The 19,830-nt window shown below is 40.0% G+C and overlaps 1 protein-coding gene across 1 annotated transcript in view; it reads right to left on the bottom strand.

Annotated features, from left to right (window-relative positions):
• cad (carbamoyl-phosphate synthetase 2, aspartate transcarbamylase, and dihydroorotase) overlaps positions 1-19,830 on the bottom strand; it is a 95,003-nt gene that overhangs the window by 40,034 nt on the left and 35,139 nt on the right. Inside the window, exons 15-24 of the mRNA XM_078541429.1 lie at positions 18,293-18,405; positions 15,466-15,710; positions 14,639-14,885; positions 10,399-10,497; positions 6,838-7,062; positions 6,456-6,638; positions 5,552-5,770; positions 3,480-3,647; positions 1,198-1,380; positions 166-270 (exon numbers count right to left, since the gene is read on the bottom strand). Of these exons, the coding sequence (XP_078397555.1) occupies positions 166-270; positions 1,198-1,380; positions 3,480-3,647; positions 5,552-5,770; positions 6,456-6,638; positions 6,838-7,062; positions 10,399-10,497; positions 14,639-14,885; positions 15,466-15,710; positions 18,293-18,405 (1,787 nt within the window). The remainder of the gene's footprint in view (positions 1-165; positions 271-1,197; positions 1,381-3,479; positions 3,648-5,551; positions 5,771-6,455; positions 6,639-6,837; positions 7,063-10,398; positions 10,498-14,638; positions 14,886-15,465; positions 15,711-18,292; positions 18,406-19,830) is intronic.

The following is a 19,830-nucleotide window of genomic DNA, read 5'->3' as shown; positions in this document are numbered from 1 at the left end:
CATAGTCAACTAATTCTATATCATATTTTCCCCAAAGGTTTACCAGCCATTAAAGCTTTAATTTTTTCTGGTGAATTTTACCCCTTTGTTTTCTTAATTAAAGCTATTCCAAATTTTATCTAAATGGCTTATTCCAAATCCCAGATGAAAATACAATATTCATACCTTAATCCCATGCTCAGTGTAAAAATCTGCTGTACCCAAACTTGCATACAGACTATATCCAAGTTGCTCCAAAGATTGTACTGTGGACAGCAGCTCACTCTTGTTCTGAAATTTGAAGAAAATGTTGTAATGTGAAGTTTGAGTAGATGTGTTGGCAAAAAATTGAAAAAAAGCTGAGAGCACAATATAGTTAGCCATTAGGAATATTCACTGTCAATACTGAAAGCCATTAGGAAAGATAGTTACCAAAAAAGGTTTAAATTTAAAAAAAGGACAAGGCAGAGATTGGCCAAAAAATAAAAAGGATTACTGCTACATAAAGCCATTCTTCAAATGAACTTAGACTTGTATAGTAACTTTCATGATCTCACAACATCATTATGTGCTTCACAGCCAATAGAATATTTTTGAAGTGCAGTCACAGTTGTAATGTAGGGAACTCTAGCAGCCAATTCACACAGTAAGGTCCCACAAATAGAAATATTATGAACAGGTAACCAGATAATCTGCTTTGGTTAAGGGATAAAGATTGGCTAAGATGTTAAGACGCTGCTCTTGCTCTCTTTCACAAAGGATACCCATCTGATGGGGCAGATACAGCCTCAGTTTAGCACTCCATTTGAAAGGCAATGCACCAAACAATGCAGCACTCCCTCAGCACTGCACTGAAGTATAAACCCATGCTGTACATTCATGTCAGTGGAGTAGGTCTTGAACCCACAACCTTCTAACTGGGGGCTGGAGTGCTATCATTCAGCAAAAGTCTGGCATCTCTTGAAGTTCTGTGTTATCTTATTTCTGCAATACAAGTATTTTCATTATCACAGTGCATGAGGTACAAATTTACAAAACTAGTTGGTCCAGGGAGACAGGAATTTTCTGGGACCTCCTGTTACTGTCCATCCCCTGGAGCAAGCTCCTTTTTCCAGGCAAAAGGACATTGTTGTGGTTTTCAAAACCAAGGCAACATTGCACTGGTACAACGTTAACCTCCTACAGTAACCATAATCTGACCGCTGTATATGTATTTACCTTGTAGCTGCCAATTGAAAGCAGTATGTTCTTTTTAGGTATTTTAAAGCCAGTGCTTAACATGGCCTTGAGGTATGCCTCATAGCGATTTTCTCCGAAGCAGGCCACTTCTCCAGTACTAGTCATCTCCACTCCCAGGACCACATCTGCCCCAGCTAGGCGGGAAAATGAAAACTGAGGCACCTAAAAATGAAATTGCACATAACAAAATGAGCAGGTTTGACAATTTATTAAAAAGATTTTCCACATTACAACATGAGTTTTCAAAAGCTACCATCCTATCTTAACAAACAAACACATTATTTAATAGCATTTTACTTCTCAATTGAAATCAAACTAGATCATGGCTGATCTGATAATCCTCAAATTCCACTTTCCTGCCTTTCCCCCATAACCCTTGACTCCCTTACTGATTAAAAATCTGTCTATCTCAGCCTTGAATATACTTAACAACCCAGCCTCTATAGCCCTCTGCAATAAAGAATTCCATAGATTCACTACCCTCAGAAGAAATTCATCCTCATCTCTGTCTTAAATGGGCGACCTCTTACTGAGATTATGCCCTCTGGTCTTAGGCTCTCCCACAAGGGCAAACAACCTCTCAATCTACCCTGTCAAGCCCCCTAAGAATCTTATATGTTTCAAAAAGGTCACCTCTCATTCTTCTAAACGCCAATGAGTACAGGCCCAACCTACTCAACCTCTCCTCATAAGAAAATCCCTCCATACCCAGAATCATCCTAATAAACCCTCACTGGACTGCCTCCAATGCCAGTATATCTTTCTATAGATAAGGGGACCAAAATGTCCTAAAATGCTCAGCAGGTCAGACAGAAACAGAGTTAACCTTTCAGATCAATGAACTTTCATCAAATCTGTCATTGACTTGAACCGTTAAACTCTGTTCACTCTGCACTGCTGCCTGACCTCCTGAGACTTTCCAGCACTTTCTGTTTTTATTATTTCAGATTTCCAGCATATGCAGTATTTTTGCTTTTGATTCAGTTGAAATATCTATTTGAGTCCTGTTATGACTGGGACGGGAGGAGTGCGCAAATTATCAAACCCCACTACTCCACAGGCCGTACCATTAATTTAAATGTTTAATTCCCTCACCAAAATGGCCAATTGTGTACCTGTACCTCTAGTACCCAGAAGGAGAGAGACTCTGACCAGGCTTTTTTCAAAAACTCAGAATGATTAATTTACTTTAATACTAAACTTCTTTTAGCAAGTTGCAAGTACACACAATTGTAATTGGGAAGTATAACTATCTATCTCTTCCCGAAGAATTCCCCCAGCACACACACAGACAAACAAAGGACAAACACATAGAGTCTCTCTGCAGAGGTGGATTTTGGAGCATGGGTGTTATAAAATAAAGGATAAAGCCCGCAGGGTTTCGACACTGTTGGCCTGGAGTTCTCTCACGTGCAGACAGGCCGCTGGTCCTGGTGGATACTAGAAATTTCTCACCACTGATCTCAGCTTTGCAGGTACAAATGCAGACCAGTTAAACTCAGGTGAGGGTTTCTCTGACTACAGATTGACAGCCACACACAATTTTAGGCAAATAGAGAGGGAGAGCCAGTCAAGGTGGCCTTCTTTCCTCAGCTTGTTCTCCAACAAGGCTGCCTTCCAAACAAAGAGTTCATGACTTAAGTTATTTTCCTCTCTCCCATTTTTGTCTCCCAGCTTTTCATTAATTAAAGCGCTTTACAGTTCGACACAAATAAACACCTCCTCAAATTCCATTAGGTCAGGTGATTTCTTGGAAGAGGCCTGCTTGTTTACAGCTCCAAGGTGAACTTATGACCTTTTTTAAAAAATCCCAGGTTAGCATCCACATGTCCAAATCATGCCAAGTCCTTCCATTTTGTAAAGAAAACTTCAGTCCTGAGAGATATGATTTTAACAGTCCTCCATCAGGAGCTAATATATTAAAATCTAAAGATTACAATTTCCTTGATAACAATGGTGTTCCAAGGCCAACCCATGAATTTATAAGAATGCTGCTCATTACAATCATTTGCAATGTACATTCATAATCCAAGCAAAATTACTCTGTATAAGTCAAACGTTAATAACATCTCTGGGCATAGCAGAAATATTACAGAATAACTACAAAGATACAAACAACGAAATTAAGTTTCTCCATTAGTTATGCCCACTTGCAATTTCTCTTTTTTTCAAAAAGAAAATTAAGTATAGGGTGAAGAGCAAGAAGCACAGAAAAGGCAATATTACTATTCTGTAATTCAAATATATTAAGATCAATTTACCTTTACGCCTACAATTCCTGTACCAGTCATTAGCCCTACGGGCTCAACTTCTTCACCCATAATAACTTGTGTAGCTAGGGCTATCATGTCCACTCCAAGTGTTTTCGACACAAACGGAAAGGAACGTGAAACTCTCACATTGCATTCAATCACTTTGAGTTGGTCATCCTATAGAGAGGAAAACAAAGTTAAAACAGCTATTTCAGTGATCCAGTCTCCCAACAATCGTCTGACATATTGCAAAAATAAACTTACTAAAAGAAAGACCATGAGAAACATTTTAACATGATGCTAAGCTATGCTGCCAAATAAATAAGAGTCTGAGCTGGCATACTAAAGCTGTATAATATTCTGGAGGTCAAACCTAGGCTGTTTCGTTTAATTTTGCTCATCAGAAATACATGTGACTCACCCAAGCCCTGAAGGCTGTGTAAAAGGAAGAACATAAGACTGATTCCCTTGTATCAGAGAACTAAGTTAAGCTAGAGAAATTCAGAAGGGGCAATCTTAACTGTCGGAGATCATGTTAAACAGGTGACAACAGATTAGTTGCCCGTTATATACCTTATATGATTTTCCTTTTTGACTGATAATAGAAAGCAATATTCAGGCAATTTGTGTAACAGGCAGCCAATCAGACTGCCCCTTTAACAATCACCTATAGCTAAATTATCCACACTCTTCAGCCTTGAAGAGCAGGTCATAGAGGTCTTAGCAGGTTATAAAAGATCACGAAGATAACAAATGGAACAAGACAAGCTACATCTGAAGCCCCATTTCAAGTTAAACTGTGAGTGTAGGACAACACAATATAGATGTCAACTGCTGGCTCAGGATTAATGCGAGAAATTGCTGCTTCAAACAAAAAGTGGCAACTGTTATGATCTTCAGGGTTAGGCAACAGAGGGCAAGGACCTTAGTACCCAGCTAAGCCTTGAATGGTTCCATGATAGCAAAAGGGGGAAAGAGTCCATACAATCCTATGAAAAGAGCTCACATGATCCAAATATTGGCAGTTTGTGATTTTAATCTTTTCCAATGGCAAACTTTATCCAAGCTTTTTTTGTGAAAAAAACTGGTATAATGCACAAATAAAATTACAATTTCATGAATAGGTCGATAGTCAGTTTTAGATATCTTTCACTTTGGAAATATGGGTATTCACAAAGAAACTTTTTACTTGCTCCCTAATCCAGATGATCAGACCAACTGCAATGCCCCCACCAATGCTCTGGTTGACATCAGTAAATTCAGCAGGCTCAGGAAATCAAACCTGGGATCTTGCTGAACCATAAGGCTTAGTTGCACGCTAGACAATACATTTAAATAGCAAGGCATCAAGAAAACCATAATCCATATCCTTATTCTGTCCAGCCCAAATAAAATTTAATACTTAACCAACTTTAGTTTTCATCTGAGATTGGTGTAACATTTACATGCAATGCAAAACTAAATGATGACACTTATACATAACTAGTCATATTAGTTATAGGAATGCAAAAAAGAATTTGGGAATGCAGTAGTGCAGTGGGATAGGTATTAGCGATGTCTAGGTGAAAGTGTTCTCTGCCTGCAAGGATCTGAGTGTGAAATGAATTTCAGCAGTCTTAATCCTGTTTTTGTGGGCATGGTTCACAGCATAAAACTCACCAATTCAGCACTAAACTAACAAACTTACACCAAGGCATCACAAGTCGCCTGGCATGGGAAATGGAAACTATTGTACTATTATAGGAGCTGCTTTTGTGAAAGTGGGGTCAATGCATGTTGCAGATGGATCCAATAGTGCTATGTGTGGCTTGGAGTGCTTAACATGAACAATTAGTCATTAAAATGGAAAGAGTTTCCACGGCCAAGATAATTCACTTTGAGGAACCAAAGTTAAAGAAAACTTCCCAAACCTTGCAGCCTCGACTTTTCCGTTGGTATAGAACAAGGTAAATTCAGCCCAATATCTGCCTGGACTAAGCAGAATACAAGAAATGAGCAGGCCTTCCTCCATTCCTACCTTCAAGCATGATGCAATTCAAACACAGAACAATTCACAATTGTTTAAACAATAAGGGTCTAACCTTTGCAATGAGCTGAAGGTTGAAAGGCCCGGTTGCTTGTAGCTCCTGTCCAATCGCATGAACTATACTTTTGATTCTCTCTGTTGTTTTCTGGTTTAGGTCTTGAGGCGGAGTTACCAATGTAGCATCACCAGAGTGGACCCCTGCATTTTCCACATGCTCTGATATAGCTACTGCTATCACAACTCCATCACAGGCAACTGCGTCCACATCAATCTCCTGTATGACATAAATGGGCAAATTGCTTCATACAAGTTATCCAAATACTATTTAAAGTATTAACTGTTTTATCATGCCAAAGATAGTGAAAATATACCTATTTTAACAAGTATATAAAGATGGGCTTAATTAGGCAATAATGAAGATTGCGTAAATCACAAAAATGAGTCATCACACCAGCTTTAATAAGAGAGACTAAAGCAATTACACGAATTCTCATCTGTCCCAGACATGTGGCTTCACATTCATTATTGCCATTAGCTCCTGATTTAAAAAAATGATTCCAGATATGCAAGATTAACTCAGAAATTTGATTAACAAATGTTAAATCTAAAATGGCCAGCTCAGATAGTTGTGAATTTGTGCATCTGTGTGCACTATGAAAACAAGGTACTCTGAAAATATTTCCAGTTGTGTGTGTGGTGTTAAATTTAAAAAAATCCTCACTCCCAGTAAATATCTGTAGCAGGAATGGATACAAACAAGTAAATTAAATTTAAAACATTTAAGCACATGATAGAAATAGGAAATTAGTGTGGGTGAGAACTTTACCCTTTCTTTAAGCCTAAAATACTACACATGGAAATAAGAAATTAGGACTAGCAAGCACTCTCAGTGCTTCTATGGTGGCAAAAATAGCATAGCAAAGAAATTTAAAACAATCAGAAAATCCATTTTGTTTAACCTTTGCTTCCTGAATGAATTTGGATATGACAACTGGGTGCTCCTTTGAAACAGCCACCGCACTACTGAGGAACTTCTCCAAGTCACTGTCAGAATAAGCCACATTCATAGCAACCCCACTCAGCACGTACGATGGACGAATGAGACATGGATAACCAACTTTTGTGCAAAACTGTTTGGAGGACTGCAAAAACAAGAGACCATTCAGTAATGAGGTCAAGAAAACATTCCATAATCCTTCAAATGACAAACTCAGCAAAAACTGATTCTTATTTAGCTATGAAACAGATTAAAATCAAAAATATTTTATAAAGCAAATGCACTTGCAAACATCAGATGTTTAACTGCTTTCAATAAATGGCAACAAGCACGTGCACACCTACCTCTGTATCAGACAGTTCCTTCCACAGTGGCTGGCTAATACCAATTGTATCTAGCATTCGCGAGAACTTGAAGCGATTTTCAGCTGTGTCAATTGATTCTGGTGAAGTGCCCAGGATTCGACACTGCTGGCGATGTAGATCCATAGCAATGTTGTTCGGCAACTGTCCCCCCATAGACAAGATTATGCCCTCTGGGTTTTCCAGTTCATAAATATCCATCACAATCTGAAATGACAATAAGGGCAATAATGAAGGCGTTTTTAAGGTTTGTTCACTCTCAAGTGTTCTTCTAGCTGTTGTCTTTTGCTCTCTCATAATTTAGTTCAGCATTTCTTTTTTCAAAGCTTCTTATATTATTTTCTGAATTAAGTACCTGATGATGGGAAACCTAGTACATAGCATTCAAGTTCAGCATCTACAGCACCCAGGCATCCAGCATGTTGCAAAATGTCACATGTAAGTTCTCCCATTACACTTAAAATTAGATATCTAGCAAATACTACGGGCAGGATTTTCTGTACCCACCCGCCGCCAGGATTGTCCGGTCCCGCCACAAGTCAATGGGACTTCTGGTAGGGGTGTCGCCTCGCCCACGGCGGGTCCCAACCGCAACAGGCCAGAAAATCCTGGCACACATATGAAAAGTCAGAGTTTAGGACTGCAGCTGCTTGACAGGATACCTGGCCAGATATACAAAGACTTAGGGTCTGGTGTTTGCTTAATTAATCTGCAGCGGCATAAACAAGTGCACTTGTACCTACAACTGGTAGAACCAACAGTTGATGTGGCACATTCTCCACTGGTGGCAGGATTAGTCTGATACACCAAATTTTATCAGCGGCTTTTTTATCATATCAATCGGAAGTGCCTGGCACCTGCTTTCTGCCTATGTAGGTGTAAACCCACCCACCTCAGCTTTCTAATAACTGACAAGTGACCACCAATCCAGAGAGCACTAGGGGCAACAAGGTTGCCTTTGGGTTCAATTTGGTTTCTAGGTGCATGCAAAATCATTAGAGATTTGGACAGTCAATTCTTTCTGGGAGACTGAGAGAAAGAAAGCCAGAATCTTCACTCAGCACTCTGGAAAAATAGGTCAAATTGGCAAAAAGGCTTGAACAAAACTGGAAAGCTGCAACTACAGCAACTTAAAGGAAAAGAGGGAGGTTTAGTGCATGACCTGCTTCGAGGTTTTCTCAGTGGGTTAAACATCTTGCAAAGGCTTTGAGGTTATAAGTATCCCATGCCCTGGTGGGTGAGATCATCATACCTTCAGACCCTGTGTACAGAATATATGAGATAAGAACTAGGACACACGTCTCTAGGATGGAATGCTAAGTGGCTGCATGGCAGAAGTACCCAATATATAGGTCAGCCTGCAGTTAGATAGAACTCTCAAGGTGATTTGTGATATTGCTGCTATTGATGAGAGGAAAGCTGATCACCTATGCACCCTAGGCACAGATTTTTGAGATGTGCTATTTATACCTGTGTGTGTTACATTGATGTTATAGTATATTGTTATAATTGGTAACATAATGTTTAAGCAGGTTAATACAACTCTTGCTATTGGGTCCAGTGGCAGAACATTATTCAAATTATACCAAGTAGGAAAGTAACATTAAATAAACCATTCCTCAGAGACTTAATGGTCCAATGCTTGAGCAAGTCAGATTCATAGTAATCCAAGGTACTGTTGATGATTAGGCCAACCAGGTTGCTGCATCGATGGTATGTGATGTGATAAACCAATCAGTGGGACTCTTCCTACATGGTTCCATAAAAATCTTGCAAGCCAATTGTTTGACAGATGACTTAGCTGAGCATTGAGAAAGGTTTTATTTACTTCACATCAAATAAAGTGAAAATCAGCCTATACAGATATCTCAGTGGTCTATTTGAAAGACTTTTCACGTGTTTCTTGCCATGGGTACAAAGCTTATGATAGATAAAACTGCTGGACTAGACAATTTAGCTTTTGGACATTGCTATATATGCCATTATTTAATCCACTGAGTACTTGAGCAACGTAAAGAGTTAACCCAACCTGTGCGGTATTTGTTCAGACAAACTGGAATAGTAATTTCAATTGGCAATCCGAGTCTCAATATTCTCTCCTCCCCTCCTGAAGGGGACTCACACTGAAATACAATTACATGGAAGCCACAAGATCTCCCATTCTTCACCTACGAATCTAATCAATGAGGTCCTCTCATCTTCAACAGATATCCAAGCATGCATACTTTACAACATGAGCCAATGGATTATAATTAGTAGCCTGAATTTTCCATTTCCTCGCATGATATACTGAAACCAACAGTTACACTTCACAACTGCCAAGCTGAGATCACCTAATTCAGGGTAGATATGGGGCAAAAACAAGAATCCCTGTTCTATATGGTATAACAGCACATCATACAGTGTATTGATTGTCTGAATCTTCGGGACAGACTTCATCCTGCAGAATATTTTAAAAAAGGGAGACAAGAAGCAAATGTGACGTGAGAAAAAACAATTTCACACGTCTGGTTCGAGTCTGGAATGCACTGCCTGGAAGTGTGGTGGAGGCAGGTTCAATCAAGGCATTCAAGAGGCCATTAGATGATTATTTGAATAGAAACAATGTGCAGGGGTACGGGGAAAAGGCAGGGCAATGGCACTAGGTCATAATGCTCGTTTGGTACAGACACGATGGGCCGAATGGCCTCCTTCTGCGCCATTAAAATTCTGTTGATTCTGAGAGTTCAATTCAAGAAACGTGAGCAGTTACTGTTATACAGAATCAGATAATTTAGTCTCAATTCCAGGTACAATGGAATATCTCTATCACAGTATCTGCTTCACATCATTCATGATGAGATTGGAATGTTTATATCATGAAATCTGATCGAGGACATGTCTTGTTTTAAGTTCCAATCAAAAAATGTTCTACTTATAACCGAAAGCTTTTTTTTTTACATATACATGCAACATGTATATCAAATGTCCATTTTACAAAAATGTTACAACTTAAAGAAATGAGCACTCCAGTAAACCCAGAATGTGAATTCTTGGAAAAACCTAACGATCCTTTAATATACAAATATTAGTCATTTTAAGTTTTTATTTGAATAGGAACATAGAAGCACGAGTAGGCCATTCAGCCCGTTGAGCCTGCTCCACCATTCAATATGATCATGGCTGATCATCCACTTCAATGCCTTTTCCCCCCCACACTATCCCCATATCCCTTAACGTCATTGGCATATAGAAATCAGTCAACCTCTATTTTAAACATACCCAATGACTGAGCTTCCACAGTTCTCTGGAGTAGAGATTTCCAAAGATTTACAATCCTCTGAGTAAACAAAAAACATTCTTCTCAACTTGGTCCTAAGTGGCTTCCCCTTTATTTTGAAATTGTATCCCCTGGTTCTAGATTCCCCAATCAGGGGAAACAGGTAAGAATTCTCTTCCCATTATTAAATGCGATCATATTTCTGAACCATTGTTTGAATTTGTAGCAAAGGGACAACAATGAGAATTATAGACCAGGCACTTTTATTTTTAAAAATAACTTACCTCAAATGATATTTCATCAAAGTAAAGCCTGTCACACATATCATAATCTGTACTGACAGTTTCAGGGTTGTAGTTCACCATTATGGTTTTGTAGCCCATCTGTATAGAAAAAAAGCATTAGCTATTTTAAAGACATTTTAGCTTTCAAGAACATGAAGCATACCATGCTACACTTCTGGTAGATCAAATGCTGAATTTATATTCAATGAATTGGTGGTGAGTGAGGAAGAGTACAAAGATTTACACTGTATGGAAGTATAAATATCAGTCTATGTATAATATATACACACATTTATTATACACAGTCACAAAGCTATGCCCCATTATTTTTGAAAATACGATTTTTCAATTTTCAAGTGACTGGAATTTTTGCAATTTGAACTGAGACAGAGCAAACTGCTTAAAAATGCAAGGCCACATTTCAAGATGAATGTGACAAACAAACAATCACCCTCAGGGGAATGTGGAGGGAGAAAGACATTTTCTGTAATCTAGACATCCATTGAAGCTCATAACTATCTAAGGAAGAAACATTAAAAAAATGCAAGTACTGGATATTGAAACAATGGCTGCCACGGACAAGATACACCCAAAACCTCTTGGAAACACACAATGGGCAGAATTTTTCAGTTGATGTATGGGCTCCATACGCCGACACAAAATGACGTGTGATGATGTTGGGCGTGCCCCAACGTCATCGTGCTGTCTCGCAATGTTTCGTTCGGTGGGTGCGCACCTGAGTCAGCTGCGTACCCACAGATATTTAAATGGCCTATTAAGTAAGTAATTAATGAAATTGCTAATGCTGTCCATCCACCTTTAAGGTTGGCGGGCAGGTGAGAAGGCCAAATGGCCTTCACGTTTTTTAGGAAACCTCATCCACAAGCGGGATGAGGTTTCCTAAAGCTTTTATTAATTGAATAAATAATTTTTCTGAAATATAAAAACTTGTCCCATCTCATGTGACACAGTTACATGAGGGTTCATGTTTAATTAAATTTTAAATCCATTTATTTCATAATTTCAAAAGCCCTTCAATCTCCCTGAGGCACGGAGCTGCCTCAGGGAGATTGAAGTGCTCTTATGCGAACATGTGTGAAAGAGCGCTGGCTCCGACTCTCTCCCTCCTCCCCCCGCCCACACAGGTAGCACTGAGTGCTACGACTCATGTCTTACAATGGGCGGGCCTTAATTGGCCCACCCGCATAAAATGGTGGCAGGGAGCCGATCGCATGTGGCGATCAGCTCCACGACCACCCCCGCCAAGCCTACCTGCCAATTGAAAAATTCAGGCCAATGGGTGAAGTACTTCGAGGCAAGGCTGGCAAGCCACTAGAGAGAGATTGCAAGTGACACGGGCGGTGTCAAGAAAGTATTCAGCAGAGGGAATAAGTTGGAGGCGGCTCTTTCTCCCTCTCTTTTGGAATAAGAGTGTAGCCCGAGAAGCCAACTCTACCAGGAACTTACCAGCAAACCGAGATCTCACAATAATTGCAACGTCTTCTACATTTAACCGCATCCAAGAAATCGTCTAACACAAATTGGCTGAAGCATTGTAAAAATCTACACCTCAAGGACAATCAAAGGACAAATCTGTGTACTCTTACTTTTAAAAAAAAACATTAGGCTCTAACTGCTCTTATTTCTGATACGTGTGTATGTGAGAGAGAGAGTGTGAGAGAGCGAGCCCGAATGATTGCATGAGGGCTGAATGCTTGACATTACATTTTTATTATTTTTCTCAGGGTCAGTGGTTGATAAATTTACTCTGACTCAAAATATATAAACTTAAGTTTACTACTGTAAACTTAGTTTTAAAATACAAGAGTTAATGCTACGGATTGAAAGACCCTAAATTCACCTAAATGTGACCCTATGGCCACAAATTTTCCATACGCATTAACCATGGATAATAAGCAAAAAGCAAAAAACTGCAGATGCTGGAAATCCAAAACAAAAAAAATACCTGGAAAAACTCAGCAGGTCTGGCAGCATCTGTGGAGAGGAACACAGTTAACGTTTCGAGTCCGAATGACCCTTCAACAGAACTAAGTAAAAATAGAAGAGAGGTGAAATATAAGCTGGTTTAAGGGGGGGGGGGGGGGGGGCAAGTAGAGCTGGATAGAGGGCCAGTGATAGGTGGAGATAACCAAAAGATGTCACAGACAAAAGGACAAAGAGGTGTTGAAGGTGGTGATATTATCTAAGGAATGTGCTAATTAAGGGTAGAAAGCAGGACGAGCAAGGTACAGATAGCCTGAGTGGGGGTGGGGTGGGGTGAAGGAATCGAAATAGGCTAAAAGGTAGAGATAAAACAATGGATGGGGGAAATACATTTAAAAATAATGGAAATAGGTGGGAAAAGAAAAATCTATATAAATTATTAGAAAGAAAGGTGTGGGGGGGGGGGGGGGGGGGGGGGGCAGGAGAGAATCGGAAAGGGGGTGGGGATGGAGGAGAGAGTTCATGATCTAAAATTGTTGAACTCAATATTCAGTCCGGAAGGCTGTAAAGTGCCTAGTCGGAAGATGAGGTGCTGTTCCTCCAGTTTGCGTTGAGCTTCACTGGAACAATGCAGCAAGCCAAGGACGGACATGTGGGCATAAGAGCAGGGTGGAGTGTTGAAATGGCAAGCGACAGGGAGGTCTGGGTAATGCTTGCAGACAGACCGAAGGTGTTCTGCAAAGCGGTCACCCAGTCTACGTTTGGTCTCTCCAATGCAGAAGAAACTGCATTGGGAGCAATGAATGCAGTAGACTAAGTTGAGGGAAGTGCAAGTGAAATGCTGCTTCACTTGAAAGGAGTGTTTGGGCCCTTGGACGGTGAGGAGAGGGGAAGTAAAGGGGCAGGTGTTTCACCTTCTGCGGTTGCATGGGAAGGTGCCGTGGGATGGGGTTGAGGTGTAGGGGGCGATGGAGGAGTGGACCAGGGTGTCCCGGAGGGAACGAGCCCTGCGGAATGCCACCAGGGGAGGTGAAGGGAAGATGTGTTTGATGGTGGCGTCATGCTGGAGTTGGCGGAAATGGCAGAGGATGATCCTTTGAATACGGAGGCTGGTGGGGTGATAAGTGAGGACAAGGGGGACCCTATCATGTTTCTGGGAGGGAGAAGGTGAGGGCAGATGCACGGAAGATGGGCCGGACACGGTTGAGGGCCCTGTCAACCACCGTGGGTGGAAAACCTCGGTTAAGGAAGAAGGAAGACATGTCAGAGGAACTGTTTTTGAAAGTGGCATCATCAGAACAGATGCGACGGAGGCAAAGGAACTGAGAGAATGGGTTGGAGTCCTTACAGGAAGCGGGGTGTGAGGAGCTGCAGTCGAGGTAGCTGTGGGAGTCGGTAGACTTGTAATGGATATTGGTGGACAGTCTATCACCAGAAATTGAGACAGAGAGGTCAAGGAAGGGAAGGGAAGTGTTAGAGATGGACCAGGTGAAAATGATGGAGGGGTGGAAATTGGAAGCAAAATTAATAAATTTTTCCAGGTCCAGACGGGAGCATGAAGCAGCACCGAAGTAATCATCGATGTACCGGAGAAAGAGTTGTGGGAGGGGGCCGGAGTAGGACTGGAACAAGCATAGCTGGGGCCCATGTGGGTACCCATAGCCACACCTTTTACTTGGAAGAAGTGAGAAGAGTTTAAGGAGAAATTGTTCAGCGTGAGAACAAGTTCAGCCAGACAGAGGAGAGTAGTGGTGGATGGGGATTGTTCGGGCCTCTGTTCGAGGAAGAAGCGGAGAGCCATCAGACCATCCCAGTGGGGGATGGAGGTGTAAGGGATTGGACGTCCATGGTGAAGAGGAGACGGTTGGGGCCAGGGAACCATGGATAATAACTAGGAATAAAGACTGCCAGTATTTTCATTCACCTACATTGTCACAAACTGAAAAAAAGTTGATTTAACAGTTGATCTGCGTACTGAAGGCTTCCCACGTATTTGCCTATGGTTCCAGTAGAATCCAAGAGTATCTGTAGGCAACCACAAGCCAAGGTAGAGGGAGTGCTAAAGGCAGCATGTACTCACCTCCAGCAATCAACCCCTTTGGTGACCTCCGTTGAGGTCAGCATCGCATAATTATCAACTTTAAAGTAAATAGACTTTAAAATGCATTCCTGTGGCAGTGAATACAGCACTTATTGGATATATTACTTGCAGCATTATAAATTGAAGCTACATTTCACAATTAGTCCTTTAAAGAATATATAAAATATGCCAATAAAGCAAATTTTGAAGACTAACCTTGCGTAACTGTTGGATACATCCAACAGCACACCAATCAAACTCCACACTGCTCCCTATTCTGTATACACCGGAACCGATCACCATCACATGAGGTTTGGTAAAGTCGAGGTCATGTCCTTCACCGTTATACGTCAAATAGAGATAGTTAGTTTGAGCAGGCCATTCAGCTGCTACTGTATCAATCTGTTTCACCACAGGAAGGATTTTCCATTCCTGTCTCAATCGCCTCACTGCCAGCTCAGTACTAAAGGAAAACAACCAAAGCAATTTATAGATCATCACCCTTGGATACAAAGACTTTGAACATGTATCTACCCAAGAAGCATCTTTCAAATTTTTCAACTCTAAACCCCCACAACCCCACCATTAGAGGCCAAAGTCAATGTCCAAATCCAATTTTTGAATCTAATTTATAGTTTTCAGTCCATATCGAATAGCTTTATTAGACTTCCCTTGATCAAGTATGGTGCAGGCTATATCACAAGTACACAAAATTTAAGTGAAAAGCAATCTGCAACCACATGCCTATGAAATAGTAGATCCAAGAACCAAAAAAGTGCTCATGTTCCAAAAGAGCTATGGCCACCTTGCTGGAATTTTCCAAAGGATCAGAGATAAAATACACCAAACTGCAGAGAACTGGAGGTGGTGATCAGGAACAGCGATGCTGACAGTTTGTCTAGTAACATTATAGTTGCGTGGAAACGACGAAAAGAGTAACCATTTCAATGTGATATCTTAGTCAAATTTGATTGCTGTTAGACTGCTCACTTTGGAAATCAAGTTGCACTATACAGTCACTGTGAATTGTCCCAATCGTTTACCTTTGTATGGCCATTGCAATCTGTTTATCAGAGAAACCAAGACGCTTAGCTTTCAGGAGGTCAAGGCGGGGCATTTCATCCTTGGTGTACAACTCGAGCTTCAGTGAATATTCTACAATGTTCTTCATCTTGTGAAGAAACCACTTGTCAATTCTGGTCAATTCATACAGACGCTCAATTTCATAACCTGCCCTCAAGGCTGCAGCAAGGACAAAGATTCTCTTATCTGTAGGAGTTTCAAGTTCCTAAGAAACAATTCAACAAAGTGGTACATTAAATCAGTTAGAACAAATGTAAAAGAAAAATATTTGGATGTTGGACTTTTCAGAGGAATGTTGCAGAGTGTTCGTATCAACGTAAAACTGGGGTAACAAGCTACAATTTACCACTGTGAAGTTGTGTGAGAGAAAATTAGACAAGTACAAATGTGGACAACATGCAACAGTGTTAGGTGTTTGTACTTATGATTCCCATCACTATGAGGGATCCTGATCACAACCAGCATTACAGGAAGAAGGATGACTCTCAGGTCTTCCTGGGAGGGAGAGCAATATTACACTTGGGCTGTATTAATTTACTTCACACTGACACAGCACTGCCCAAGACATAGGGGAAGCATAATTTCCCAATGCTGACTGGAAAATTGTGCGCTGAGATGGGAGGAAAAAAAGATTTGAAAACAAGAATTAAAAAGAACATTTTAACATTCTAAAAGGCATTGACCCAGAGTTTGCAGTCAGTAGAGGAGCAAGGGAGCTCTTCTCGAAGTAAGCCTTCCTGGTGAGAATTTCGCCTCTATAACCGTGCAGTGACACTGCAACTGACTGCAACATTCTTTACTCAGCATTCCCAGCGCACAGCAGCTGTGATGTCATCAGGCTGTTCGAGCAGCCAGTCACGTTAAAAGGATTTTCACATGCACCCCGAAACAGGAAACAAAAAAAGGAGTAAAATAAAATCACTTCTTCCATTTTGAGCAACTGAAGATTGGGATGCACAAATGGGGTGCAGGTGGAAGCCAAAATATTATAGAAAAACATTTTTAAATTTAAAAAAATTAGTTTAAAAAAGTCGACTCAATCATTTAACAACACTCATGAATGTGATATGGGAACGGGAAAGTTGACGTTTTCGCTGATTTCATTGATTGTTGGCTCTTGGGGCGGGGAGAGGAGGGCCACAGATTAGCTTGTGGAGAAGGCCTGACGATAGACTGTAACTGCAGGGTTTCCATGTGAATCTGCATAAATCTGACATCCTGAAACTATGGCCTGTTTGAGAGGGGTAATGATGGCAAACTGTTATTGAACTTTCCCACAAAATCTGGGCCAATATTACAGGCAGTCATTTTAAAGCTAATCAGGCACAATACTGAAATAGTGTTAGATTGCAAGCCAACTATGCTTTAAATGTGATCAGTAAAGGGTGTACATTAGAACAGGTGGAAAAAAGCTTGCAATTTAGCCAGTAATGATATTCAAAAGAAAAACCTTCCCAAAACAGCAATTCCTAAAAGGAATAGTCATCCATGTTCACAATAAAGGATGGATGGATGAAGGTGGCTTGAAAATATGGCTGAGGAAAGTATGGAGTTTTTGATCAGGAGGATTACATAAAGAAAAAGGTTTTCTCATCTGGAACACGTTTATATCACACCTTCTTGTTGAGTTTGCTGCTGAGGTTAGACTGTAAAACAGTGGTACTGCAGTGATTTCCAGTGGTTTAACCAATCTCTTTCAACCAGTGGATGTCTCTCTAAAGACGCCCTTCAAAGATAGCATGAGAAGAAAGTGGAATGATTGGATGCTTGGAGGAGAGAAGACATTCACCGAGAGAAGCAGCATATAAACTCTGACGTCAGCAACCCTGTGTGAATAGATCCTAGAGGGTGACATGAAATCAGAATGGAGATTGTTGTCAAATCATTTAAGAAATGTGGGATATGCAATGCACTTGATGACACAGATGATGATTATTTGTGGAATGATATGGGCAATGGTGACATAATTGCTGATGAAGATAATCTTGATGATCCATATGAGAAGATCCATTCAAGCAGCAAGTTGGGATGTGTTATTTGATTCTGAAGATGAGGAGGAGCGTGATTTTCATGGACTTTAATGCATGTTCAGTGATGCTCTGCTACTAAGTAGTATTCCTGATTTGATCAGGGATTAAATCATGGAATGATTTTCAAAGTTAAAATAAATTGTAAAATTATTACAATAAATGCACCAGATTACTTCTATTTTATTCCACCAGGTCAAACCGTAAATGCAGAAGCAGAAAAATTATGGCACCGTTCACATCCTCATTACTAGAAAACTTTCCTATTTGGAAAGAAAAGTTAACAAAAAAACTCATGCCTCTATTTAGGAAAAGTACTCGATTGCAATGATGAGTGTGATATGTAATGGCAGGCAACTCCCATGAGTGATGTTTTGTCTACATCTCAAGAAATCTCAGGTTTTTCAGCTTTCAGAATCACCACCAGAAATAATCTTTTCCCACATAAATCCATGCTAATCTTCAATTTAGTTAACAACTTCAATATCACCAATGCACAGAAAAAATACATCCCATTTTTGGTTTAACAGTACAAGCTAAGGGCTAAATAAAAATCAGTAACTGCCAGAAACTTGAAAAAAACATTTATTTGAATGATTTATACAGCAATGCAATATTTCTTTAAATAGTTGTCTCTGTGTAGAATGAAAACCCCTCAATTCAAATCTCTATTAATTGTTAGGACTTACTTTCTGGAGGATGCTAAATTTTCAGGCCATTAAAGTAATTAATAACTGAAGTGAAACAGTTCCTAACGTACCTCATCAGTAGCCGGCTTCAACGTATGATCAAATCCAACACAGTTTTCATCCACCATTCTCAGTGCTTTCTGAAAAGCTTCTTCAAAATTACGACCAATAGCCATCACTTCACCTGTTTTGCAACAGATCATACAAATGGAATAAACAGTTCTAATGAAACTCACACACCCATCAATAGATGTTGGCTTACATGATATATATGACCAACATTTTCTGGTTTTAATTATAGTATGTAATTTGATTAGGGCATTATATAACATAACAATAGAAAATACTCCAAGCTCTCTCGCGTGTGCGCGCGCACAATTTTTGCTTCCAAATTATAACATTTTCAGCCCATCTGGCCAATCCATGTCTTCTGCTAAGGGCAAGAGCTCAAGCCTGTTTCAAGATCACCATTAAAGTCTCCGAGTTGCTGTCTGATATGAATTTTGCCTCAGATTCCATTTCTACTCTCCCACCACAGGGAGACTCTGCAACCTTGGCTCAGCAAAGCTTAAACTCAGAACAGGGCGAGAATCAAACAGATGCTGAATTCCCACTCTATGCCTTTTGAAAATTAGCTCTGCAACATCCCAATATTCGGAACACTAACACAAATGGCCAACTAAAAGAGCAACTTTCTAGCAGTTCCAAAACTGGGAACCTTGGCAAACAGTTCAGTATTCTTTCTAGAGTCTTGATGTTTTGTAATTGCTCACTGCTCTTAACACAGCAGCAGGCAAGGAATGTTCTAGCTGTCTCATACAATCCATTAAGTTAGTTAAAATTAAAGGAACAAAGCTGTTGCATGAATGATTTCTGGACTTTAGTATTTCTTTAAAATAATTATAGAAATTATTTAATAAGTTTAAACAACTGACAATTTTGTGATCAGATAAATAAATATCTGATTTTAAACAAATTATGAGTACTGACCTTCATGTGAACTGGCGAGAAGGTAAAGCTAATGAACCAGATAGCAAGAGAAAACAAAAACATCATTCAAGCTCTCTGGAAAAGCACATTCTCCTCCATGCTTTCTCTAGCAACATTAGTTCAACATGAACAGTTTCAGGTTCAGTATTTCAAAACCAATATTATTGGAATTAATGAAAACTCGAAACAAAGCATTGCCAAGAATTTCAAATCATGCTAAAACTTGTAACTTAAAAAAGTAATATCTACATAAAATCTAATTAGACCTAACAGCCCCAAACAACAGATTTTTTGCAGCAGGATCTGCTGCTCTTTGACCAAACGAAACCCAAAGGTCAAGGCAGTCTTGCCATGCCAAAAATCTTTGGTGCTTGCCGTTTCCAGAATTATGCAATGAAAATATACAGCCACATCCATAATACATCTGTGAATAAAAACTCAATCTTTGACTACAATAACACTCCATTCTACAGGGATTTTGAGTATTGTAACTTTTTTCACAACATTAAGCAAGTTAATAACAGAAAAAAGGAAATGAAAATGTCTTTCAGCATATCTCTTGGCAGTTTCTGTCTCCTAAGACAATGGTTTGCGCCATGGTGGTCAACTCAGTGTTAAG

This window comes from Cetorhinus maximus, chromosome 5 (assembly GCF_964194155.1).
Source record: "Cetorhinus maximus chromosome 5, sCetMax3.hap1.1, whole genome shotgun sequence".
NCBI classification, from domain to species: Eukaryota; Metazoa; Chordata; class Chondrichthyes; order Lamniformes; family Cetorhinidae; genus Cetorhinus; species Cetorhinus maximus.
Note: the sequence above shows the minus strand (reverse complement) of the source record. Positions and strands in the feature narration are given on the sequence as shown.